The sequence below is a fragment of the Podarcis melisellensis genome (assembly GCF_964234715.1).
Source record: "Podarcis melisellensis genome assembly, chromosome: 6".
NCBI classification, from domain to species: domain Eukaryota; kingdom Metazoa; phylum Chordata; class Lepidosauria; order Squamata; family Lacertidae; genus Podarcis; species Podarcis melisellensis.
The window spans coordinates 41,490,851-41,516,627 of NC_138538.1; the positions used below are offsets into that span (position 1 = coordinate 41,490,851).

Sequence of the window (25,777 nt, forward strand, 5' to 3'; positions counted from 1 at the left end):
AATGTAGCTGTTTCTCTCATTTAAACCAATAGGAAGCTTTGTAGGATACGTCTTTTATAAAATTGCTTATAAAATGTAGTTCCTGTTTAGTGCAGCACCTGAAAATGCCATGCCATTTGGATGGAAAATATCATGGTCATTAGCAGCAAGCTGGGTCTCCACTGCAAAAACTCAAATGAAACTCGAATGTGAAACAAAATTGATGCAAACGAAAAGAAAGTGAAACTAAATAGGGTAGATTTTAAATACTTAAGACATTTCAAGTGCACGCTTCTGGCCGGTGTTAAGGAATGAGCCCTAGAGTTGCAGGACTCGCAGAAGTGGGCTAAGATGAGGAAGGCACATGTCTTGACAGTTAACTCTTTGTTGACAAGAAAAGCACGTACAGCAAGCTTCCACAGTGTTCCGGATACACACACAGACACACGTTTCTAGCCTCTAGGCAGCTGCCCACAGGTCTAGGCCCTGTGGAGCAGTTACAGCAACAGGGAGACCCCGCCTGCCCCTGCTGGCTTATATACCCTCTCATGACAGCTTGCATGCCCACAATCTGAGACTTCTCTTGTCTGGAAATTGTCACTGCTCTTCCCTTTTCAAGACCCTCTTGGGTCTAGGAGGCAGTGGGGCAGGGCAAGGTGGGGAGTCTATTGACCTGTTTGTCAGCTGAACAGCCTCTTCCACCTTACCCTGCGTATGTTCCTCCATCTTGGACTGCCCTGACTCTCCCTCCTCCCCTGGCTCCTGCCTTGGGGGCAACGTGAAACCCCATAAATCACTGGTCCCCTCTTCTGGGTCACTCTCCTGGTCCCTTGCCTCCACCCCACAACCTTTGGAGTCTTGCCAGCTTCCTGTTTGCATGGATAAACTAAAGTCTACATTGTAGCAGGGACGCGGGTGGCGCTGTGGGTTAAACCACAGAGCCTAGGACTTGCTGATCAGAAGGTTGGTGGTTCGAATCCCTATGACGGGGTGAGCTCCCGTTGCTTGGTTCCTGCTCCTGCCAACCTAGCAGTTCGAAAGCACGTCAAAGTGCAAGTAGATAAATAGGTACCGCTCCGGTGGGAAGGTAAACGGCATTTCCGTGCGCTGCTCTGGGTCGCCAGAAGCAGCTTAGTCATGCTGGCTACATGACCCGGAAGCCAATAAAGCAAGATGAGCGCCGCAACCCCAGGGTTGGCCACAACTGGACCTAATGGTCAGGGGTCCCTTTACCTTTACCTTTACATTGTAGCAATAGCTAATTAATATTGATGTGGGTGGGTATACATTGTTGGTACCCGATACAAGTTCTTATCTGCCACGCATATTTTGCTGGGCACCATATTACATGCTTTATCTGGAAAGGGAATCTGACAATTTGGCTTACAAATGTTGGACTTGAAGTTCCAAACTTTTTACTAAAGATTTTATTTGATAAAAAAGCTTCTATTTTCCACCCCTTAAGCATCATATTTTCCAGCCTGTTTCAAAATGTTCTTGGTGAGGCAGGTTGCCGGTGGAATGTGGCTTATCGGTTTCCACATTGTGATGCCCTTGTTCAGTGAATGCAAAACCCATTATCTGTCAAATGCGTTCAAGCTTTTTCCTGCTGTTGATACCAAGCATGTGGCTTTTGTTCCAAAGTCCTTCAGAATAATGTGTTGTGTGTGGATCTAATGGGATCTAGCACTCTCTGGGTCAACTAAGGTATGTTCAGAAATGAAAGCATAGTGACTCTTTTGTCCCTGGGATTAGCCACATCACTGTGGCATTTGCACATTTCTTCCGTACAGGGACCGAGCTCCATTTGTCTTCACATCAGACATGGCTTATGTCATCAACGGCGGTGACAAGCCCTCCAGCCGCTTCCATGACTTTGTAGATCTCTGCTGCCAGGCCTACAACCTGATCCGCAAACATACCCATCTCTTCCTCAACCTTTTGGGCCTGGTGAGACACCCAGTTTCTACTTTCCTGCCGCCTCTGCTCTCCAGTAGCAGTGCATTTGTCCACACAGTGCATCATGGTTATTACTGAAAAGACTTTCAGCTGTTCTTTGCAGGAGCTTGAAGGGTTTGCATAGGGAGACAGAGACAATGGTGACCATCAGACTTGACCTGAGGAGTAAAGAACTGCCTTCTCTCTTCCAAGCCTGCAGTTCCCCCATGACAGAACCTTCTCAGTCTATATCCAGACCTTCTTTATATCCAAACCAGGGAAAGGGTATAAGTTTTTTTGTGGTTTTTTTGGAGGATTTGATATCCTGCTTTATCACTACCGTAAGGAGTCTCAAAGCTGCTAACAATCTCCTTTCCCTTCCTCCCCCACAACAAACACTCTGTGAGGTGAGTGGGGCTGAGAGACTTCAGAGAAGTGTGACTAGCCCAAGGTCACCCAGCAAGTATTTGTCTGTGTAAGAGCAAAAATCACTTGGCAGATGCAGCACACAAACATGTAGGCTCTCAGATAGGAACTTGTTGCTGCTTCGCTGCTCCATGGATGAGGAGCTGCATGTGCCTACAGTCAAGCTGAGCTAAGGTTTGACTTAGTATGTTGTATGAACCAGACCAATGTCTGGATTCACACATAAAAGTAAACCCATAGTTAAGATCAGCAAGCTAACAACAAACTCCGGCTTACTTTCACTGACAAGTCATTGTTTATTTGCCGCTCTCACTGCCCTGCATGTGTGGTTTTGTCAGCTTATAGTGAAATAAAAAATGTCCACTTTTTTTACATCAAAAACAACCAGTTCTAGTAAAAAATAAGTAATAATTGTAGTGCTTCCCCCTCCCCTCCAACTGCTGGGATAAGGACACAAGCCGAGCATCAACCACGAAAGCCTGTCTCCAACTATTGAATTGCCAAAGACTGCTTTTTGTTCCTGAGACTGCAGCAGACATTGCTTGCAGATATGCACCATTACTAGAAGGGTTGGGAACTTGCCTTTCCTGTGTTTTGAAAGAAAGCTGAGGGTTTTGGGAAATCCAGTTAGCATGTGGCACATTCCAGAATCCATGAAATCCCCACAGCTCATGTCTGGAGTGTTTGCATTTCTTTCTTTTCTGGTGCTAATCCGTGGCCTCTTTGGTGCCCAGATGCTGTCGTGTGGGATCCCTGAGCTTTCTGACCTTGAAGACCTAAAGTATGTTTATGATGCATTGAGACCACAGGACTCTGAGGCAGATGCCACCACCTATTTCACCAGGTAAGGGGAATCCTGATGGCTGGGAAGGGAAGCCAGGAGCCATCTCGGTGTGCCAAGCTACTCCCACAGAGAAATCTTCGTTCTCAGTGTCCTCTCTGAAAGGTCTGTTGTAGTCTTTGAAAATGCAGGGGGTAGACCAGTCAATTCTATGTCAACCCACAAACCAGATGTTTTATCCTCTTGTGCAGGTTGATAGAGTCCAGCCTTGGCAGTGTTGCCACGAAGCTCAACTTCTTCATTCACAATCTGGCGCAGATGAAGTTTGCAGGCTCCGACTCCCGACCGGTGCTCTCCTTTGCCCCCCGTGTTCACACGATCAAGACGTCCAGCCGGATCCTTGATGTCTTCCTCTGCCGTCACGAAAAAGTCTTCAATCCCAGCAAGGGCTTTGTGAGTCCCTGCCACAGGCATTTTGGTGCAGCAGGTGGTCAGTGTGGTGGAGGCAGTGTTAGGGAAGCTAGCATATGGCTGCGCCAAAGCACAAGAGCAAGTTGTGCTGCATGCTGGAGCAGCATCTCCAGAAGGTGCTGCTGAACCATAAGGACTGCTTCCCTCTCTGCCTTGCAGATATACATTGTGAAGGTGAAGCGAGAGAACCCCTCCGAAGTCACCTACATCCAGCGTACCTTTGAAGAGTTCCAGGAACTGCACAACAAGATGCGCCTCATCTTCCCCTCTTCGCATCTCCCCAGGTTAGTCCCCTTTGGTTTACAAACTCCTTTTTTCTTTTGACACTCTACTCTGCACACCCTCTGTAAGAATCGCAAACCTTTGAAGACTAGTTTTGTATTCATTTCCCGGAAACTTGCTTATGCTCCCCTGATTTTGTGCACTCAAATTATGTTTTCTCCTTGGGAAGTCTCAGCGCTTGGATTTTGTTCACATTTAGGATCTAACCAAAATAATCTCTTTCACCAGATTGGCTAGTGATCCAGTGGGTGTGATACAGCAGACTATCTTCTCAAAATTATATGTGTGCTTAATTGTTTGTGTGTGAATGGTCCTCATCACATGATGTTAACCAAAAGTTTCGTTTCTGAAACACTCCAAATGGATCCGTCTGACAGCCGCTATCCATGTGACATGAAGAAATCCTTTAAAAAATTATTTGTGTGTACTGTTGCAGCCGGGAGCAAAGAAATTTGGCAGACCTTCTTCAGTTGAGATTTTGCTTTTCATTGATAGATGGGGCCCAACACCTAACTGTTTCTTTACCCTCCCACCCTCCCCAAATTGTCCAGCTTTCCTAGCAGGTTTGTGATTGGACGCTCACGAGGAGAAGCAGTGGCTGAGAGGAGGAGAGAAGAACTGAATGGCTACATCTGGCATCTGATCCATGCAGCTCCTGAGGTGGCCGAGGTAAATAGGCAGGAGCGAGGTAGTATTAGCTAAGACCTTTAGGATGAACTGCAGGCAGACACAGCAGTGTAGAATAGTTTAATCTAAGTGCTTCTGCAGAAGCCTGACCCTGGAATTATTCCACACTTTTTGCCATTCCTCTTTAGCAAGCTTTGTTAATACATACGGAAGCTTTGGATAGCATTCCCTGTCCTTGCCTACATGTAAATCAAGGGACCTTCTTTAACCACTGCTGGAGAACACTCAGCACATAGGAGGCAAGAGAACTTGCTTGGTAAGTATCGTATCAAAAACTGAGCTGAGAGTAAGGAATATCAAGGGTGTGTTCTGATGGCCTCTGGGTGTGCAAACTGGTTTACCTGTTACATTTTCTGGTTCTCCCATCTATATAACTGAGGTTATGTGCTACTGTAGTATTAAGATTCATAACCAGACATAGGCAAACTCGGCCCTCCAGATGTTTTTGGCCTACAACTCCCATGATCCCTAGCTAACAGGACCAGTGGCCAGGGATGATGGGAATTGTAGTCCCAAATCATCTGGAGGGCTGAGTTTGCCTATGCCTGCTCATAACCATTCTAAGCAAGTAAGGAACTGCAGGAGTCTTCATAGCTAACGGCCTAAGAAATAATTATTTATTTATGAAAGTAAGTTATTATGTGAATTGAAGCAACATGCCCAACCAAGCTTCTCTTTTCATGTCAGAGGGCATATCAAAAGTAGGTGACTTGCTACTGGAGTAAAACTGTGGCCTGATGGTGTGCTTCTCTTGCAGTGTGACCTGGTGTACACATTTTTCCACCCCCTCCCAAGGGACGAAGTTGCTGCAGGCACCAATCCAGCACCCAAACTGCCTGGTAAATATCTGTAGGACACAAGCAGCAGGACTTATCTGCTTCAACACTCTGGCTCTGCATGCTGGCCAGTACTGAGGGAGGGCAATGCTCTCATGCAGCTGCCTTGGAGTGAAGTCGATCATAGCCACAGCTTCATTCTTTGGCAAATAAAATGAAAGTGCTGGGCACATGGAAAGGATCTGCCTATTCAGTAGAGGCTGGAAGTTTGTGTCAGGACCTGACTGGACGCTCAGAATGGTGCTGTAAGACTGGTCATTAAACTATGTTATGCAGGTATAGGGTAGTGCAGAGGAGAGATGTTGTATTAATTAAAACAGTATAATGCGCAACAGAGGCATAATGTACTGATTTTGATTTTATTGTTTTTGTTTGTATTTTTTATTTTAAAAAATAATAGTAAGTTTTCCAGAGGATGGCCTTTATGGAAAGGCGCTAACGCCTGTTTACTGTGGGTGTAGTGCCTTTCCTCTCTTTTTTTGCCAGTAGACATGGTAGTTTTCCATGCCAACACTGCTCCCTGTTCCTTATTCCTAGATGCATCATGGTCCCAACCTGTTGGAAAACTGGGTGGGGAGGTGAAGCTGTCTGTTTCTTACAAGAACAACAAGCTGTTTATCATGGTGATGCATATCCGAGGCCTGGTAAGTGCTGAACTGTGTCTGTGTCCCAGTGGCAGCCACTGGCCAAACTTTTCAAATCTCTGCAGCCTGATGTGGCACAAACAACTGATGACTGGGCTTGACTTTCTCTCTTCCAGCAGCCTATTCAAGATGGCAGTGATCCCGACCCGTATGTTAAGATCTACCTTCTGCCTGATCCCCAGAAAACCACCAAGAGGAAAACGAAAGTCGCTAGAAAAACATGCAACCCTACTTACAACGAAATGGTATGCTGCCGCACACCTTGTCTTTACAGGCTAAAGCAGGGGTGGGTGGGAAACCTCCGACCCACAGTTGCTATCAAACAATTAAGTAGCTATGAAAACCAACATTCTTTCGTGAAAGACCCAGCTGCTAAAAAAAAAAAGTCCAGACATATTTTGAGTTAATGTATTGCAGGGTAGGGGACAGTATGAACTGATTCTCTATTATACATCTCTTGGAAATCTATTAATGTTGCTATGGAGTGGCAGCATGGACAATTTATTACAATATAGCCTTACAATAGAAAGCGGGGGTGGGGTGGTTGGCTTGAGAGCCACCTTCGCCCTTGGCCAATCCTCTGGCGGAAGCATGCCAGCAGGGGATGTGGACATCCCATGCACTCAGTTGTGTGAATTCACACATGCAGGTTAGGGAGGGGGTGGTTTGCTTCCCCATCAGGGCATTGGGGTGGGCAGAGAGATTTAAACCACCTACATTAGCACTGTCTACTTTTAATCCCCCCCTTGCCATTGCTGTCAAATTTGGGGGTCTTGGGGAGGTCAGAATTTACTTGGGGCCAGGCCATGCTCCTGGACCAGGGATTAAACACCCCTCCTTTATTTAAAATTCCTATCAAGACTGCTGTCATAGTTGAATTTATTCAAGCTTAAAGACTTGGTATTGTACGTGTGTGTATTTATCATTTTCCATTTTCTCTGACAGATTTCTACCCTAGGTCTAAATGCTAGAAAAAAATATATACTAGATGGGCGTCTTCATTAAGATACATACCTATTACTGAAGAATACACAGAATTACTATAGTCTGGCCTTCTGCTATAGAGGCCAGAGACTGCTGTTCTAGGCAACTACTTCTTCCACCTTTCTAAGGAGAGTGTGAGTGAGTCTTAGCTCATGTCCTGAAACTTCCTGTATCTTTCAGCTTGTCTATGATGGGATTCCTAAAGGAGACCTCCACCAGCGGGAACTTCATCTGAGTGTCCTGAGTGAAGAGGGGTTTTGGGAGAACATCCTCCTTGGGGAGGTCATTATCCGACTGCGGGACCTGGATCTGACACAAGAGAAGATGGGCTGGTTTGAACTGGGCTCTAGGAGTCACGGGACCATGTGAAGAGGAGCAGCAAGGCAGTCGCTGTGTCTTTGGAACCACTCTGGCCCCATGGGAGTCCCTGGGAATTGGTGCATGTTCCAGGAGTTCTATCCTGGTGTATCTGACAGGATTTAGTTTCCTGCAAATAAGGACGGACGGATGTTAAGTTTCTCTGCAAATGAAGGGTTAATTTCCTGTGGAGAGTGAGCATTTTGGGGTGGAGTCATGATAGGAAATTCATTTATGACTTAAAATGGCTGCCATAGACTTTCCTTTTTATACATTTTCCTTGTGTCAAGGGAGCAATGACTTATGGGGGGCGAAATAATAGGGGGCACCCCCCTCTTTGGGATATTTTAATTTTTTAAGAAAATTAACAAATGATTTCAGTCCAGATGGGACATAGGAGCACATGCTGAGAAGCTTTTCTAGGCAGGATATATCATCAGTGAGATTCTTGCTGGACTTCCTCAAAAGTTGTTGTTGTTTGTTGTTGTTTTAAGTAAATAAAGGAATGTGTGCATAAGAACTTGAGGGGCGGGAGGGGAAATGTTTGGGGTGGATATAAATGGTAGATGAAATCCTTATCTCTGGGACAGGAGCTGGTGTGGTCCAACTCAAGCCATCTTGGAGAATTTGCTTCCAAAGGAGAGCTATGTAATGTATATATGTGAAGAGCTTACAGTTCTCGATTTCCTGCTTGGAGATGTAACCTAAAAGGCATGCTCTCTTGGACTAACATTTAGACTTGTCTTAGGAGGCAAAAGGCAACCATATTCCTCTTGATTCTAAACACCTACTAAGGCCTTGGGCATAGCAGCTATCTGAAGAGCTGTGTGATATTTCCACCTTACTTCCTTGCTTGACTGAACTGAATTGCCTTTTGCACATGTTCATCTGGCCAGTCTGAGGAGCTGGAACTGATTAGATACAGTTACGCTGCATCTTGGAATCAGAGTGATTTTCCTGGTCTCGCTTCTCCCAGGCTGTGACTTTGGAAAATGGGTTCCTTGAATTAGCCAAACCGCCTCTGTGACAGTTTCCTGTGTACGGCCATTTCTTTCCTGTTGCCTAAAACCAGATTACATTAGCAAATACTTAAAGCCTTTTCAGGATTCTCATCTTCAGTGTCACCGCAGGCTCTTCTTCTGAGCTAGTGGGTGGGAGGCAAAGGAAAAGGCAAACTAGCTGGAAACCCGGTTAAAAGGTTACCTGGCATTTTGCCACTGAGCACCCATGACTTATTGAAACCTTTGCATACACCCACTGCCCTGCAATGCCTTTTGTAGGCCAGGTGGCCATGAGCTGTTCCTTTGTAGCCTTTCCTTTGAGAAGTAAACCTGTGTAAAATAAAAAAATAGAAAGGTGGGGAGGGGGAATAGCCAGCTTTTAAACCTTTGTCTCTTTGCAATTATATAAAGACCAGAATGTGTGTTGTTGGATCGTTTTTCTCTTTCTTTTAAGAATCATTCTTAAAGGATGCCCTGTTTGCGGGTTGCCATTTGCCTCCTTGAATGAAAAAGAGAGCACTTCAAAATGGAGGGGAAGATGTTTCCCATCTCAGACAGGAGCCTTGCACCATTGGGCCTAGCCCTCTCCCTCAGAGCTCATCATCTTCTAGCTAGCCTGAGCTGTTTGTTTACAGCAGGGACTCCTGTACAGATGAAACGTTTCTCAGGTTCAAGAACAAAAAAATAAAATATTGTATCTGAGAGGTATAAGCCAAGTTTTTTTAACCGTTCTCTAGATCAAGGTTTGCCTGAAACTTGGATTTTTAAAAATCTGCACAAGTGCAAGTGGATTTCAGAGTCAGATAAGCAGCTACGTGAGACAACCTTGGCCTGCTCATGTCACCTGTTCTGTAGGAAACGAGGGAGAGACGGCGTCTCACAGATCCCTGGATCCTTCCTCTGTTGTAAAATGGTGGCATTATTTGAAGTAAATAAATAAAAGGAAATGGAATTCAGTAGAAACTGTGTCGTCTCATCCTTTGCAGCGTTAGCGTTATAAAGCAAGCATGGACTTTTTCAAAGAGATGCAGCATCATTAACCCCAAATAGATTTTGGTAAGTTGATGCTTGGCCAGGATGCTGCATTTGGGCTGGCTAGAAAAGTAATGACTGAGCAGCTCAGAGAAGGCATTTGACCTTTAGTTTCCCATACTCAATGTTTGAAAACAAGTTACCATTAGCCACAGCCAGTATGGCCACTGGTCAAGGGCAATGGGAGTTGTAGTCCTATAATATGGAAGGCACCAGGTTGATCAGTCCTTCCCACTTGGTCTACCTTTGTCCGTAATCCTGTTCACAGTGTATTTTGGGAGAGGAGATAATACGCAGGATCTGCAAGAACAGGTTGGCTTCTGCGTCTTTGCTCTCTTAATTCAACCATTTATTTGGATTCAAAACATTTGCAGGCTTTAACACCAACCTGAAATGTGGTCCCATTGTCTGACGTACCTGGGAAACAGTATCTCTGTGTGCCTAAATATTGACAGGATGACCAATCACCCTTCTTCCCCTGGACAGTGAGAAGCCTGTCAATAGAGGGCCCATCAGTATTTGTACATGTTGCAGTATCAAATCAAATTATGTAGGAGGCTTAAAGAGAAAGGAGACTATAAAGCTAATTGCATCCTATGTAATATAGTGCAAAGACACTAGAAGCATCCATAGTTACCACTGCTTGCACATTCATGCCACAAGGCTGTTGCAATAGCCGTGCAATCTGTTACCGATGCTATGTTACTAGGTAGTTAAGATAATACATACTTTAATAGGCTTGGGTATTGAATCAGTCATAATCACCGCAGCACATTCCTACAATGCCTAATTAGCAAGAGTGCATACATTTAAAGTACTGTGGAGTGTGTATGATGCCACAGTGACACGTCAGCCATAGGTACAAAGGGCAGGTGCTGTGAAGTGACTGAGCTTGATGGAATCTGGAGAAACATAGCCATAGACAGTGGCTGTTAGAAACCATGCCACTTGGATGTAGTTAGAAAATAATACACAGAGATTTCATGCTGGGAAGAGGGGGCCAGAATCACTTGAGTTTCCAGATTCCAAATGGAAGGAAACCTGTGCTGAGAGTGGTTGTGTAGTAAGGATGCAGTTTCATCTATTCCCCCTTCTGTGCAGTTATTAAAGGCAGGCCACCACAAAATGCCCCTCAACGCAATTTTTATTCACACATTTGTCCAAATGTTCATGCTGTCTTTTTGTAGCCTGGGCAGCTTACGAAGAAAAGGTTAATGGAAAAGCCCCAGAATCGCATCTCCAAAAGCAAAAATTCATGGGTAAGCAGAAAATAAAAAGATTGCCCAGCATTATTCAAAAGCCAGTTGCTCTCCACAATAAAAATAAATTGCATTCTTTTTTGAATTAGATAAGAATTAGATTGGAAGAGCTCTGCATCTTCTATTGAGAGGATATTCCAGAGTCTGAGGGAAACTGCTAAAGGTCCTATAATCTGTGTGTTCTTTTGATGAAAGTACTTGAGGTAGGACCTCACCCAGTGACTGCAATTGTCATAGGAACGTAGGCAGCTGTCTTATACCAGGTCAGACCTTGGGTGCATCTCGTTCAATACTGTCTATGCTGACAGAAATAGGGAGGGTCCTAAAAACAGACATCTCATTGCTCACGGCCAGGTTTAAAAGAGTACATCTTCTACATTTGTCAGAAACTTAGGTTGCCAGGCACACTTCTGTGGGGAGAGAGTTCCACAATCTAGAGGGTACCGCAGAGAATACCCTTTCCTGGCCCACCCCTCCTCTACTGAGGGCAGCAGAACTACCAATAGGGCAAGGGTCAGTAGGTGAGGAGGTGGTCTTTGAATTACCAGGGACCTAAGTCCTTTAGGGCTTTAAACACTAACGTGAACACCTTGAACTGGGCCTAAAAACAAAGTGGCAACCAATGCAACTGTTTTAAAACAGGTTATGTGAGATCTAAACAGAACCCCAGCCAGTAATATGGCTGCTGCAATTTAAGTTTCCGAGTCGTCTTCAAGGGCAGCGCCAGTCAGAGTCCATTGATATAATGCAGTTTGGAAGTTAACAGAGCATGACATACAGCGGCCATATCTGTCCAGAGGGAACTGTAACTAGAAAAAGTAGCCACTGAGGAAACCTAAGTCTCCAGTGGCAGTGTTTGATCCAGGATCAGGCTGCAGAACATTCCCAAGCCATTGATCATTTGTACATAGGTACTAAATAGGTTCACATTAAGAAGAGTGAGATTATCATTGCCTAACATTAAAGATGGCTCATACACCCCAGGTAGTGTGGTTGCTGACCTTGAGCCAGACATCCTGGAGAGTGAAGTCAAATGGGCCTTAGAAAGCACTGCAAATAACAAGGCCAGTGGAAGTGATGGTATTCCAGCTGAACTACTTAAAATTTTAAAAGATGATGCTGTTAAGGTGCTACACTCAGTATGCCAGCAAGTTTGGAAAACTCAGCAGTGGCCAGAGGATTGGAGAAGATCAGTCTACATCCCAATCCCAAAGAAGGGCAGTGCCAAAGAATGCTCCAACTATCGCACAATTGCACTCATTTCACACGCTAGCAAGGTTATGCTTAAAATTCTACAAGGAAGGCTCAAGCAGTATGTGGACCGAGAACTCCCAGAAGTGCAAGCTGGATTTAGAAGAGGCAGAGGAACCAGAGACCAAATTGCAAACATGCGCTGGATTATGGAGAAAGCTAGAGAGTTCCAGAAAGACATCTACTTCTGCTTCATTGGCTATGCAAAAGCCTTTGACTGTGTCGACCACAGTGGCTAACCAGATGCCAATAGGAAGTCCGCACATCAGACACATGCTTACAGTTCTTAATAGCCTCCTTTGTGGTAGGTTGAGTAGCAACTAAATCATAGAACTGTGAAGTTGGAAAGGACTCACCAGTCCAACCCCTTGCAATGCAGGAATCAAAATACTGATAAATTTGGCACAATTTAGATGTCACTTTATTTCTGAGTGAACTGGAGGCAGCCATCCAGTGTGAGAATAAGCAGAACTTGAACCCATGGCCTTCAGAGATGCTGCCAAGCTCCTTAACCACTGGACCACTTGGCCACGGAGAAAAATATTTTCTTACCTAAATCCTAGATTGTAAAAACAACCCTGGATTATCTCCAAGCCTCTCTAGTAGCATCCTTTTTTTGGGAAAGGCTTCTGTTCGTTTGGTGGTTGGGTGCATGTTAGGCAGAAAATCAACTGGTGTAGCATTTATTGGCATGAAGATGGAATAATTGGGAATGTTGCACCTGTTGAATTTTTGCCTGTTGTAGATTCCCTGGCAGAAAATAAATAACAGAGGCAACTGTAATGTAGTTTCATGTAAATTAGCTCCCTAAAAAAGACGTGTGTGTTAAAACCATGTCAATAACAGAATCAAATTTTGTCATTCTGTTCCTTCAAATACTTCGGATCACAGTCACAAGTTAGTAGGCAATGGCTATGTGTTGTTACCATATGATCTGTATAAGCAGGATGCCTGTAACATTAAAGTAATTGGATTACTAATGACCTACGTGAGTTTCAAACCTGCACACGTGCCACAACTTTTTAAAACTGGTTAATTATGTCATATGACAATATGACTTAGGCTTAAAAGAAAGCACTTGGCTGATCACTTCATCTGGGATAACTCAGTATAGTGTGGTTAACAAAATGTTTTGCAGCAACCATGAGGAAATATGGTTCAAGACAGTTTTTATAATGCAACCTATGCATGTCAACTCAAAAGGAAGGCCCACTGAATTCAATAGGACTTAACTTATGAGTAGACAATTTTAGGATTGCACTGTTACCAAATCTCCAGTGCATGATAAATTTTAATATTTATATTTGAAGCACTGTCGGAATGGTACATCTGCCTGGATTATTTTATGTTATTTTTAAAGAAGGGGAGGCAGAAGCATTGCATCTCCTCTTAAATCTGCTGCTGAAGCAATTGCCTCCTGGTAAAGCCAGCCTTGCAAGGGTGCACTGTTGGTTAGCATTGCATGGATATATGTGCAAGTATATGTGCCTCAATCTTCCGAATGGAAACACAACCCTGGGTAAGTGCCTGGAACCCCTGGAATCTTGCACTGCTTGTGGAGCTTGGGTTGGCGTGTAACAGAATCTTATGAATTAACTTCCAAGGGAGGGCAGAGCTGGAGGTAAAAGTAGGTGTGGCGAGAGGTAAAAAGCAGGCAAAGCAATGGATGTGACCCTTATCTTTATACAGTAGGCTGCAGCCCATATATGCAAATATCAGAGATTTCTACACACACACCTTCATCGAAGCAAGGAAGGGATACTATGTATGACAGGGGTTGGCAAGGTTCTGCCTTCCTGGGCCGGTCAAGTCCCGCAGAGATCTCTCCGTGGGCTGGATCGTGCATGGTGTGATTTCCGGCGCCTGGGCATGTGCAGGCGCGGTTTCCGGCATCTGCTCATGCGCAGATGCGATTTTTGGTGCCGCGGGAGCGAGTCCCCATGCTGCGCTGGTTTAGCGCAGCGCACAGGGACTTGCCAAGCAGGCCGCTCAGTTCGTGGGCAGTTCATGGGCCGGTTAAACTGCCCCCATGGGCCCCTTGCAGCCCATGGGCCACAGGTTGCCAACCCCTGATGTATGGTTATGTGGAAGTATGGCTGATTTGCACAGATGACAGCCTTAAAAGGCTTGTACCCTTCTTAAATATGACCTGCTGCAGGTGACCTCAGCACACCTCCCAAGAACCAGTTACAGTGGTACCTCGGGTTAAGTGCTTAATTCGTTCCGGAGGTCCATTCTTAACCTGAAGCACCACTTCCTGCTGCTGCCGCACCTCCAGAGCACAATTTCTGTTCTCATCCTGAAGCAAAGTTCTTAACCCGAGGTACTATTTCTAGGTTAGCGGAGTCTGTAATCTGAAGCGTATGTAACCTGCAGCGTATGTAACCTGAGGTACCACTGTATTAGCAATAGGCACCAAGGGAAGGCTGTTTCCTTCACCTCCTGCTTGTGAGCTTCTCAAATGCAAACTAGTGGAAACAGAATGCTGTATTGGAAGGACCTTTAGTCTAGCGCATCATAGTAGTTTTTATGCTCCTTAGCGCTGCAACAAGGTCATCTTATCTCTATTAGCTCCTCTTGCGTAACTGACCTTTGGCGGGGTAGCTACCCGTATGTTATCATTGTTTGCAGAGCAGCCTTATCTTTGTGCTGCCCTTAAGTGTACTTTTCTACATTTTTTTGTTTCGCTTTGACTTCTTTCTGCTGTTCATACAGAGATGGGGGAAGCCTGGCTAGACACAGGCAGTTCACCACCAGTTGTTAGCAGACAGAGCTTCCTAAGTAAGATGTTTTGAAATCTGGGGAACAAGTTGGACATAAACCAAACATTGCAGTTAGGGGGACCAAATGCAAAAGAGGACAGAGGCTTTGCAGCTGTGACAACTGTGTAGAAGGAATTTTAGCAGGGGCAGCTTGTCTTCTGTATCTGGCCACCCTTGCAGTGTGGGGTGCTCCTATTGATAATACCCACAAGCCAAGATACTCTACATCATCCCACCTCATATTTTCCATCCCAGTCCCAGCATTGCATTGGGCTGGTTTTATGTACTTCTGAAAACCTTGGGGTTTTGAGGCCTGCTGATACCTTAGACCTTGTGTGTGGATGGTACCGTTTCTGGCTACAGAAGGCACCATCCCTGGAGAACAAGTTTGCTATGAACATATAAGGCAGCCTTCCACGAGCTGTTGTCCTCCATATATTTTGGACTACAACTTCCATCAGCCCCGGCCAGCATGGCTGACGTTTAGGGAATGACATGGTTTGTAGTGCAGAAACATCTGGAGGGCCCCGGGTTGGAGAAGGCTGCTAAATAGTATGATTTCTGAGGTAAGTAACTGGGAGGTGTTTCCTCTTCCTCCTTGATCTTCATTTCTTTTGAATGGAACTTTGCTAATAAGCTGCACCTCAACAGGTATGAAGCGCCTTTAAAAAACAAAAACGTTGCAGGATGTTTCTATAACCCTCTAATAATTTAGAAGAGCAACCGGCTGATGCAATCGCCCGCCTGCGCCAGCGCTCAGTCACCAAAGTGCGCTCTCTCGCTCTCCCTCGAGGGAGGCGGGGTCGCGAGTGTGCAGGGAACCAATCGCGAGCCGCCGACTGCTATCTAGCTTCCCCGGATGTTACTCGAAGCGCCACCCGGCCTTTAATCTTCCCTTTTCAGGTGACAAGAAGAGACGCTTTTTTCGCTTCCGCGCTTGCTGAGGGGGGCTGCGTGTGCGCCTGCGCTCGGTAAAGGAGGGGTCTTCCCGCCCAGCGGCCTAACTGCTGCGCCCTTCTCTCGCCGCCATCTTGTTCCTCTCGCTTCAAACCAGGGACTCCTATCCAGCCCCGAAGCGGCCGCCGGTCTCCGCCGGGACGGAACATGGCGTGGCCCAAGCCGGGGAGAAGCCACCGCCGCGTCCTCAGCCATCCCCGAAAGGCCGCCGGAGCGGCCGGGCGACGCGGGGCTGAAGCGCTGAGGTGAACAGCCCTGGGCGCACCCGTCACCATGGAGCCGAGCAGGGAGCGGGAGCAGGCGGCCCCTCGCCTCGGCGCTCGCCCGACCGCCTTGCCGCCGCAGCCGGAGGCCGACGCCCCGTTCTCGCTGCTGCGGCTCTTCTCGCAGCTGCTGCAGCGCCTCGTGCCGGGCCAGGCCGCTCCGCTCTTCTGGCTCCAGTCCGAGGCCCACGCCACAGGGCTGCCGCCGCTGATCGCCGTCCAGCACCAGCTGCGCCTGGTCGCCTCCTCCTCCACCACCTACGTGCTCGGCGCTGCAGACAAGGGCTCGCTGCCGGGCCCTCTCAGCGCTGCTTGGGAGGAGCTGCCCGAGCCCCGCTCCGCGCTCTCCAAGCTCCCCGAGATCCTCCAGCAGGTGCATCTGCGCGGGAGCAAGGCCGGGCTCGGCGCGCAGGACCCCGACGGCGGCTACTATAGCTTGGAGGTAGAGCAGCAGCAGCAGCCGGACTCCTGGGCCCCGAGAGACTCGTTGCCTGCAGATGAGCGTGAGGAGGAAGCTCAGGAGCACCCAGGCTCCGGGGATGCCTGCGGGCGTCCTGGTGCGGGGGATCCGTGCGGGGAGGAGGGTCTTTCCGAGGCCCCGTCGGACTCGGACATAGAGCAAGATATCCCTGCGGTGACTAGGCCTGCGTGTCCTAACAAACTGATCGATTACATCCTAGGGGGTGCTTGCAGCGGGGAGGAGAGCGATGGGGAGGAAGAAGGCTCGGGCAGTGAAGGGGATGAAGACGACGACGACGACGGGTTTGACAGCGAAGGCTCCCTATCCGAATCCGATGCCGCCAGCCAGGATGGGGAAAACATTCACTTGTGGAACTCCTTTTGTAGCCTAGATCCTTACGATCCTCGGAATTTCACAGCAGCTGTTCGAACTGCTGGGAACACACCCGAGGAAGCGCCTCCTGTTGAGTCAGAGGAGGTAGAGGATACTTCCTCGTGGACTGAAAGCTCCTGGGAGGAAGATGAGTGGGAGTCCAGCAGCGTGGATGAATCGGAAAACTTGAAATTATGGAACTCTTTCTGTAACGCAGAGGATCCTTACAACCCTTTCAATTTCAAGGCACAGTTTCAGACTGCAGAAAAGAAAAGGAAAAGTGGCTTGAAAGGACCGACAGGGACAGGCCTTGGACCCTCTCAATGTAGCATCTTACTTAGCTGTCAAGTGCACCTGATCGATAAGAGAGACACTGAGGTTACGGAAAATGTGAAGCATGGTGTCCTTTCTAGAGGAAAGTGTAAGAAGAAGAAAAAGGTATGTTTTACATTGTCTTATTATGTAAGCAGGAGGTGCCATTTAAATATATATGTGTATCCTTCCTGATTGACCTGTAGAGTGGCTTACCATAGAGCTAAACATATGGCTGTAGGGGGTTGTACTAGATAACCCTCAGGGTCCCTTCCAGCTCTACAATACTATGATTCTATACCAAAGTAAGTTCTGGGAGGCCTACAATGGTAATAGGGAAACTGGCCTTCCATATGTTTTGGACTACAACTCTCCTCAGCCCCAACCAGCTTGGCTAGAAGTCAGGGATGATGGAATGGTAGTTGAATGACATCTGTAGAGGTGCAAGTTCCCCATTACTGAACTATGACCTAAATTACTAAAGTTATGGTGTCACAATGTGGTAATTCCTGGCATAGCTGACTTGTTCTTTCTACTTCTTTGAAATTATTGTTCCTAAAATAGTACACTTTTTTTTTTTTGCCCAGGACTGAGCTTAAAATAGAGTATCAAGTTGGGTATCCCAAATTGGCTATCATGGGGCCAGGATAAATTTCCATAGAACTGCTTTGTAGATTAATTAATCCTGTGGCTGGAATAAGAATGTAAAATGCCTTGCAAGAATTTGTCTTTATCTTCCACTTGCAGCACACATTGTGAAATCACATTTGGGAGCACTGTATGTATTGGGGAATGGGATACACGTTATACCATGTTTCTTAGACGAATGGAGATTTCCTCCAAAGCTAGCATTGCACCAACAATGCAAGTTAGTACTAAAATTACAAAGCTGCACATGAAGGGGTTAAATTTGTTTCAAAGTGATTTATGCTTACTTGTCTTACTATTTCCACTTCTGTACTTGTCTTGCATTTCAGAACTTCCCTTCCCTTCATTGCATTGTATCATATTGTAAATTCTGTAAGAATGGGGTGTTGACTCTTGGGTGACAGGCTCCATGTGACTTGCAGGAGTTGTGCACCCTCTACTTTCGGTCACAATTCAGCCACTCTGTTTTATCCTAGACTCCATTCTCTCCCTGCCTTCCCTTGATAAATCCCATTGATTTATGTAAAACAAAGCTAGAAATGCTTTGTAGTAGTGCAAGTGTGGGCCTCCTTGTGCACCAGTCTGTTCTTTCAAGCCTCCAGTCTGTTTGGGGCTAACAATGATTAGCTGCCATGGCTTTCTGAGGAATTTAATATAATTACTTGACTCATGCTTTGTTTGCTTAATGTTGTTCTGTCACACCTAACTTTCCTAGGAGAATGCTGTAGCGCAAAATTATTATTAATCATCGTGGATACTTCAGCTTAGCACTGTTCAATGTAGAAACCTGAGAAAGGAGAACTCTTCTGTGACACATTAGAATGCAGTATCCATCTGTGTAGTCATGTTTGAAACAGTCTGTTTTGCTGTAGTTATTTGTGCTGCTCAGCAAAATAACTAGTAGGTGCATGTAATTGCAGCAGAATAAACACTTTCAGGGTCTTCAGAACTGACAAATGCATTGTGTGTTTTTAAATCAGGAAACTTACTCTATTTAGGAATAGGGCAAGTGGCCTTAAGCTAGGACAAGCTGGAACTTTCCATTCATTTAGTTGTGTTGCTATTTGTTTATGCATTCCCCATGATGTATTACCTTAAAATTCATTGTACAGTTACAACAAAATCAAGCTAATTATCACAAAACTTCTGTTGTTTTCTTTATTTAAAAGGGAGTATTTATAATTAGATCAAAATTCTATTCTGGGCAATGGCTATAACTTTTAGTTTTTAATCTTTCTTTTTCTCCAAATAGCTCCAGTGCATGGTTCCTTCTAATTTATATTATATATTATTTATATTATCCTGTATGATAGGTTACACACAGAGAGAGCGATCAACCCAGTCTTCCCAGGCCTAGTTTTGGAGCCTACACTTGTTTTTTTCTGACTCCTGTTATAATGCGAGGGGGTTGGACTAGGTGAAGGATGTTGGACTGGGTGAAGACATCTCTTCAGCTAACCCTCCTGGCATGGCGCTCCTTGTTTCACCCACCTTCAGCATCTCTGCCAGTGGTGACATGCAGAAAGCCCCAAAATGGCATTCTGGCTACAGAGAGGGGTTGAAGGGCATGACAGCATTTGACTGATTTAGGTGTGAATGCAACACCAGCTTGTCATAACAGCTTGTCTGCCCTTTCCACTTCTGTTCTGAGCCAAGGTTGGGATTGCCTTGCCCAGCTGAACTTTGATATTAAGGATTGCAATACAGTTAGGAACTAAGGGATGTTTAGCAAAAAAATATGCATAATAATTCATGGTGTCTAGATATACATGGATTACCTTTCTGTTAACCAAACAGAATTTCAGAAATCCCTGGAGTGTTGAAATTACACATTTTAACTCAACCTTCCCTGTAAATCGCTCACAGTGACTTCTCTCAAAACAAATTCAACCCCCTTGTGTATTTCTTTCTAGTGACACAGTAAACGAACAAGGATCTGTGTGCAATATATACCTTAATGTTACATGACCTGGTAATGGTGCCCTGGAGGATACCATGGAATGATGTAAATGGCAAGAAAGCATAAAGCAGAGGCAGAAGCTGATGTAACTATCTAGGATTCTTGTGTCTCACTTTTTGAATGAAGATTATTATAAACTTTAAGGGACCTGATATTATAAAATATGTATGGGTGTGTATTACATGCTCTAATCTTGACAGATTAAGGAATTCAAGTATTAAATTCATAATTTCTAGCTGTAAAATTGCCTAAGTAATAGCTGATTAAGACTGCTTAACAAGCAGTGTTTGCAGTGCTGTTTAAAGAGAAGGGGGAAAGGGCAAGCAGCCATGTTAGTCCTTAGAGAGAAATCCACAAGTAACACTAGGGTAATAACATTATTAGGTCTAGTTAAATGGTCACAGTAAAGTAAAAACCTTTCAGATTAATACAAAATATTTATCAGAATGGGAAGAAAAAGACATTGCTTAGCAAGATGAAAAAGCCCTAGTCTGCACAGCAGTTCATAATAATAGACTGATTCCTTTGATGTATCTTGGACAGCCATACACAGTGGTACCTCTGTTTAAGAACAGCCCTGTTTACAAACTATTTGGTATAAAAACTCCGTAAAACCGGAAGTAGTGTTCCCCTTAGTGAACTTTACCTTGGTTTACGAACAGAAGCCGAACAGTGGAAGGGCACCAGCGACGGGAGGCCTCATTAGGGAAAGCGTGCCTTGGTTTAAGAATGGCTTTGGTTTAAGAATGGACTTCTGAAATAGATTAAGTTCGTAAACCGAGGTACCACTGTAGTCGTAAATGTTTTTAATAAATGGTCTCTTCTGACACAGTTGATTCATACTGGCCTTGGAAGGAGACCAACATTCGAGATTGGTTCTGTGTGTTCGTCTATAGTGCTGTGAGTGCATTTTTGTCAAGCTGGGGAAAGATTTCATAACACATCAGAATTTAAATGTGAGCTTTGCTGACTTCCATCATATGACGTCTGGAAACTTCCTTCATAACTATCTGCAAGTTGGGTAGGTGTGGCTTGGCCAAAATGGCCTTGTGGATCAAATGGAAAGGCCCGGCAAGCTTAATTAAAACAGCAGGCCAGCGGTTCAGTATTGTTCATGGCTGCTACCTATTGTGCCCCTTAACCCACAAGCACTGATCTCTTTAATACACATGAAAATGAATAAAATGTATTGCACAAATGTCACAGTTTAGTCCTCTCACCTAGGTGATAAATACTTGGTAACTGCATATTTATGTTTTTCCTTTACTGTGCTTTAAAAACAAATGTAGAATTAAAATAGATGCTATTTAAATGCAAGTTGATTATTTGATCTAACTTTGTCTCACGTAGGTGACCTTCCTTGAAGAAGTTACTGAGTATTATGTGAGCAATGAGGAAGATCGGAAAGGACCCTGGGAAGAATTTGCACGTGATGGGTGCCGGTTCCATAAACGAATTCAAGAAACTGAGGCTGCTATTGGATATTGCTTAACAATGGAGCACAGGCAGCGAATATTTAATAGACTCCAGGAAATGTTGTGAAATTATGTTTTCTAGCACCTTAATAAAGTATAAAAATAAAAGGGTAATGCATTTTAATGACACATGAGCTTCTTATTAAAATGGCAGCTGCCTACATGATGTAAAAGTTGGGGGGCAGTAGTAATTTAATGCTGCATCTCAGTACTCTGCAACAGATAATGCTGTATGTGTATGGATGCAGGCTCCATTTGGTATCATCAGGCATGATTAGTGCATAACTGTTCCCTTCTAAAGCCAAGTGTATCTGCTTTGGCAGAAGCCAATCCAGAGATGCTTCTCTCTGCATGTGCAAAGAGTGCTCTCTCACATATAAGACAGACAAATGTATGAGTGTGGATTTTTTGCACTTTTTAAAAGGGAAAATATTTTGAAGTATATTTATTGGGTTTGGAACCCATCAATGCAGTTCTGATTTAAAGTTTGCATATTGCAGTCTATTCATTTTTATTTAGAGCTTGTGTATAATAGAAATTGCAAATCTTATAATAGTACAGTGGTACCTCGGGTTGCAGACGTTTCAGGTTACGTGAATTCGGGTTGCGCACCATGCCGAATCCGGAAGTACCGGAACGGGTTACTTCCGGTTTTCGGCACTCACAAATGCACAAAAGCACTGAATTGCAACTCATGTGTGCGCAGACGCGGCGCTGTGGGTTGCGAACGTGCCTCCCACACAGATCACGTTCGCAACCCGAGGTTCCACTGTATATCATTCTTGAATCAAACATTACCCATCCTATATGTATGTATTTCTCATACAGTCTCTAATGTTCAAAAAGACAAGAATGATACATGTTTGTTACATCTTTAGTTTTAAAGTATTTGCTTGTTCCAAGTCATTTGCAATAATCTGCCTCTCAAACTGTACCATACTTGTCTCATATGATCAACAACCTGAATTTAGGCTGCTGAAAGAAGGTAACTGTAGTGTCACTCTTAAGAATGGATTGCTTAAATTCTAAGACAGTTCTGCTTATACTTCTTGGACAGTGCCCAGCTAACACATCCTGTTAGTGCAAGGAATTCTGCTTATATAATAGGATTTCCCCCCTCCTCCCCCACCTGCACCTAATGCCATCCCCAAATTACTCTGGAGGGTTGGGGGAACCCCAAAACAGATTTAGGGGGCAGTATCATTGGCACAAGTGGAAATTCTTACACTGATGGGACTGTGCATTCTTTTGGCTACAACCCCAATTCATACAGGCACCTATAATCAGCTGAGCACTGTGGAAAGAATAAGCAAGATGTTAATTTGATTAGTGTCTGCTCTAGTACACAGATATATCTACACTCATAGTAAATAGGATTTAGTCGTTAACAATTTGTAATTCCCATCAGCTATGTTTACAAAAATCAGTATTAATGCAATTGTTCACAATAGCATCATAACTGGTTGCAAGTCTAATTCAGCAGCTATTTCTTAATGCATTCATGTGATTTGGGATGCATCACGTTATGTAGCTATTGGTCAAAAATTCTGTTTGTGTTACCAAGAGTTGGATGCTTGTTTGTATTACAAACAATGACTTCATGGCCTAGATAAAATAGCTCAGAGTCCAGAGATTTTGGAGTAAAGTTCAGTATGCTACTCTTAATAGTACAACTAAAAATAGTGCTCTGTTCCTTCTGATTTAAAGCCACACAAACATTAATTTGAACCATTTTGCCCTATTTATACCCTGAACTTTTTCAGTTGTAAATTCTAATTGGATAAGCAGTTTTCTTTACAAAAATAAATCAATACAATACACATGGAGGGAGGTGTTTCTGATACAGAGATGTTTCTGATTTTTTATAGCTTTCATTCACAGTATGCTTCATTTTAGACAATGCTTATTTTGAAGTGGTATTTTTTAAGCAGGTTGAGTTGTCAGCAATGGCCTGCTGTAGAATTTCATTAATCAATCTGGATCTGTGCTATGACTGCAATCCTGTATACATTTCCCTGGGACTAAGTAAAATCTGAACTCTGGATTAGGCTAAATGAGGAGGGGCAAGGGAATCTTTCTCTTTTAAGGGCTGCATTCATTTGGAGGCAATATGAGAATAGATGCTAGTAATATGTGTAGCCTCCCCCTTTTCTCTAGCAAAGTGCATCTCCCATCTTCCTGTGTTCAGCTCATTACAAAGTGGCAGGGTCATCTTTCTATAGATTAATGATTACACTGAAAATAGAAAATCTTCCCACTTTGATACTATTTTAATTACTGTTTTTTACTAGTCACCTGCAGAATACTGGGTAGAAAGGAGATTCTGGTTCTCAATTTGAAGCCATAAAAACAGGACAGCAGACTTCCTGAAATAGAATTAGTCCATTCTCTTTCTTTAGAAACATTTAATGGTGCTAAATGTGGCAATGAAGTATGTCTTTCAGCTCGTTTTTTTCCTGAACAGCAAGTCATGAAAACCCACTACTTCTAAAACTTTAAATCAAAACCGTAATTGATCAGAATTTTATTTTTATATTGTTTTAGGAAGGCAAAGTTAAGAGCCAGATAACCTTTCACTTTATACAGATTTAAGTGAATTTGATTGTATCTCATTGGGATTTTATATTTAAAGTTATATTTCTGTATATAATAAAACAATTTCCAACTAATCTGTAAAAGTAATAAATACTTTGCAAGCTACTTTCCTGTTGTCTGGACTATTGATATATAGCTCCTGTAATGGAAGAATGGGGGCAACTGGTGGTTTCAGAGCTGTGCAGTATTACTGCCATTGCCTGTGGAAAAACACTTATATACTATACAATATTTTGTATAAAAATTAGTATTTGGGAATCAGCACAACAGCTTATTTAGTATTAAACAAATGCTGGTTGATAATGAGTGTGTTATTAAGATTGGTTCCGTTCCCTCCCTCCCTCCCACCAATTGATTGGTTGTGTGGGACCTTCAGCTAGGGCTTGCTTTCCCTGGGCATATATCCCAACTGCTCAGATGGCTTTAACATGGATAAGTGGGATAAAAATGTGTCCTGTCCTCTATGACTCTCTTCCTAGGCATGCCACTTCCAATACCATGTTGTTTACTTTTCTCCTCTCCACTAACCTGCCCATCTCTGATCATATCAAAGAAGAAGCAGTTCAGTCTCCTTGTGGCAGTCATGTTGTGAGCACTGCCTCTGAAGAGGTGGGGAAAACAATGAATCTGCTAGTTAAGCCAAATGAAATGCTACAAAATGTGCCAATAACTCTTAAAAGTCCTCTAGAAGGCATGTTAAACTTAGAACCAGTTTAGTACAGTGGTCCAAGTGTCAAGACTAGGAGCTTGAGCAGAGTTCCAATCCCCACTTGGTCAGGAAGCTCACTGGGCAACCTTGAGCTAGGCACTGCCTCTCAGCCTAACCTACCTCACTGGGATTGTTGTGAGGATAAAAGGAGAGGGGTGGGGGGTGGGAGATGCATGTATGCCTTGAGCTACTTAGAGGAAAGGTTGAGACAAGATGACCCTTAGGGTCCCTTCCAACTGGACAGTTCTATGATTCTATAATATAGAAGGAGCTTTAAATTGACCAAAGTAGCAGAACTGAGATCAGCAAAAAGTCTGAGGTTTAGGAAATTGTTTCTATGTAGAAATGGGCTGATTTTGGAGTAATTCACACTATGTGTGTGTGTAATGTGTGAATTACACACTTGGATTTGTAGGAGCATATTTGTCATGATATCCAGAATAGGTTGCTGAGTGTACACTGATGGCAGACTCAGGTTTGCTACGATGTAGTAATAATAATAATAATAATAATACCGGTAATTTATACCCAGCCACTCTGGGCAGCTTCCAACAAAATATTAAAATACAATAGTGCGTCAAACATTAAAAGCTTACCTAAGCAGAACTGCCTTCAGATGTCTTCTAAAAGTCTGGTAGTTATTTTTCTCTTTGACATCTGGTGGGAGGGCGTTCCACAGGGCAGGTGCCACTACTGAGAAGGCCCTCTGCCTGGTTCCCTGTAACTTGGCTTCTTTCAGTGAGAGAACCGCCAGAAGGCCCTTGGCGCTGGACCAGTGTCCAGGCAGAACGATGGGGATGGAGACGCTCCTTCAGGTGTACTGGGCCAAGGCCGTTTAAGGTTTTAAAGGTCTGCACCAACACTTTGAATTGTGCTCGGAAACATACTGGGAGCCAATGTAGGTCTTTCAAGACCGGTGTTATGCAGTCTTGGCAGCTGCTCCCAGTCACAAGTCTAGCTGCTGCATTCTGGATTAGTTGTAGTTGTAATGTGTGAAATGGCCCAAGATGCTGAAAAACTGGAATGGCAGAATATGGGGACCAAGGAAGGGAAAAGGTTAATCCAATCTATGTTCATCACAAGCCTTCATAAAGCATGATCTCAAGGGAATAAAAACACCATGTACACACAGAGCACTGTAAGGCTGAAAGCTAGATTCGGTGAGGTTTGTGTATCTAAGGGTGAAAATGACTATGTCCACAAGGTGGCAATAGCCACCTTTTAGTTACAAAATCCAGTGCTGATGCTCTCCCTAGAGAGGTTCACCTGGTGCCTTCAGGTGTCAGGTGAAAATGTTCCTCTTCAGGAAGGCCTTTAGCTGATTACCATCTAATAC

General features: G+C 44.3%; 2 protein-coding genes across 4 annotated transcripts in view; both read left to right on the plus strand.

The window, feature by feature from the left end:
* PIK3C2B (phosphatidylinositol-4-phosphate 3-kinase catalytic subunit type 2 beta) overlaps nt 1–9,349 on the plus strand; it is an 87,160-nt gene extending 77,811 nt beyond the window's left edge. For all 3 annotated transcript variants that reach the window (XM_081916271.1, XM_081916270.1, XM_081916272.1), the window contains 9 exons: nt 1,773–1,929; nt 3,078–3,187; nt 3,376–3,577; nt 3,755–3,879; nt 4,429–4,546; nt 5,322–5,403; nt 5,938–6,044; nt 6,161–6,289; nt 7,209–9,349. In XM_081916271.1, the coding sequence (XP_081772397.1) occupies nt 1,773–1,929; nt 3,078–3,187; nt 3,376–3,577; nt 3,755–3,879; nt 4,429–4,546; nt 5,322–5,403; nt 5,938–6,044; nt 6,161–6,289; nt 7,209–7,397 (1,219 nt within the window). In that variant the 3' untranslated portion in view covers nt 7,398–9,349. The remainder of the gene's footprint in view (nt 1–1,772; nt 1,930–3,077; nt 3,188–3,375; nt 3,578–3,754; nt 3,880–4,428; nt 4,547–5,321; nt 5,404–5,937; nt 6,045–6,160; nt 6,290–7,208) is intronic.
* A 6,094-nt stretch (nt 9,350–15,443) lies between these two features.
* PPP1R15B (protein phosphatase 1 regulatory subunit 15B) lies at nt 15,444–23,837 on the plus strand. The gene is made up of 2 exons (XM_081914571.1): nt 15,444–17,180; nt 21,013–23,837. Exons 1-2 carry the CDS (start codon nt 15,921–15,923, stop codon nt 21,202–21,204), a joined length of 1,452 nt encoding a protein of 483 aa, XP_081770697.1. The 5' UTR covers nt 15,444–15,920; the 3' UTR covers nt 21,205–23,837.
* The last annotated feature ends 1,940 nt before the right edge of the window (nt 23,838–25,777 follow it).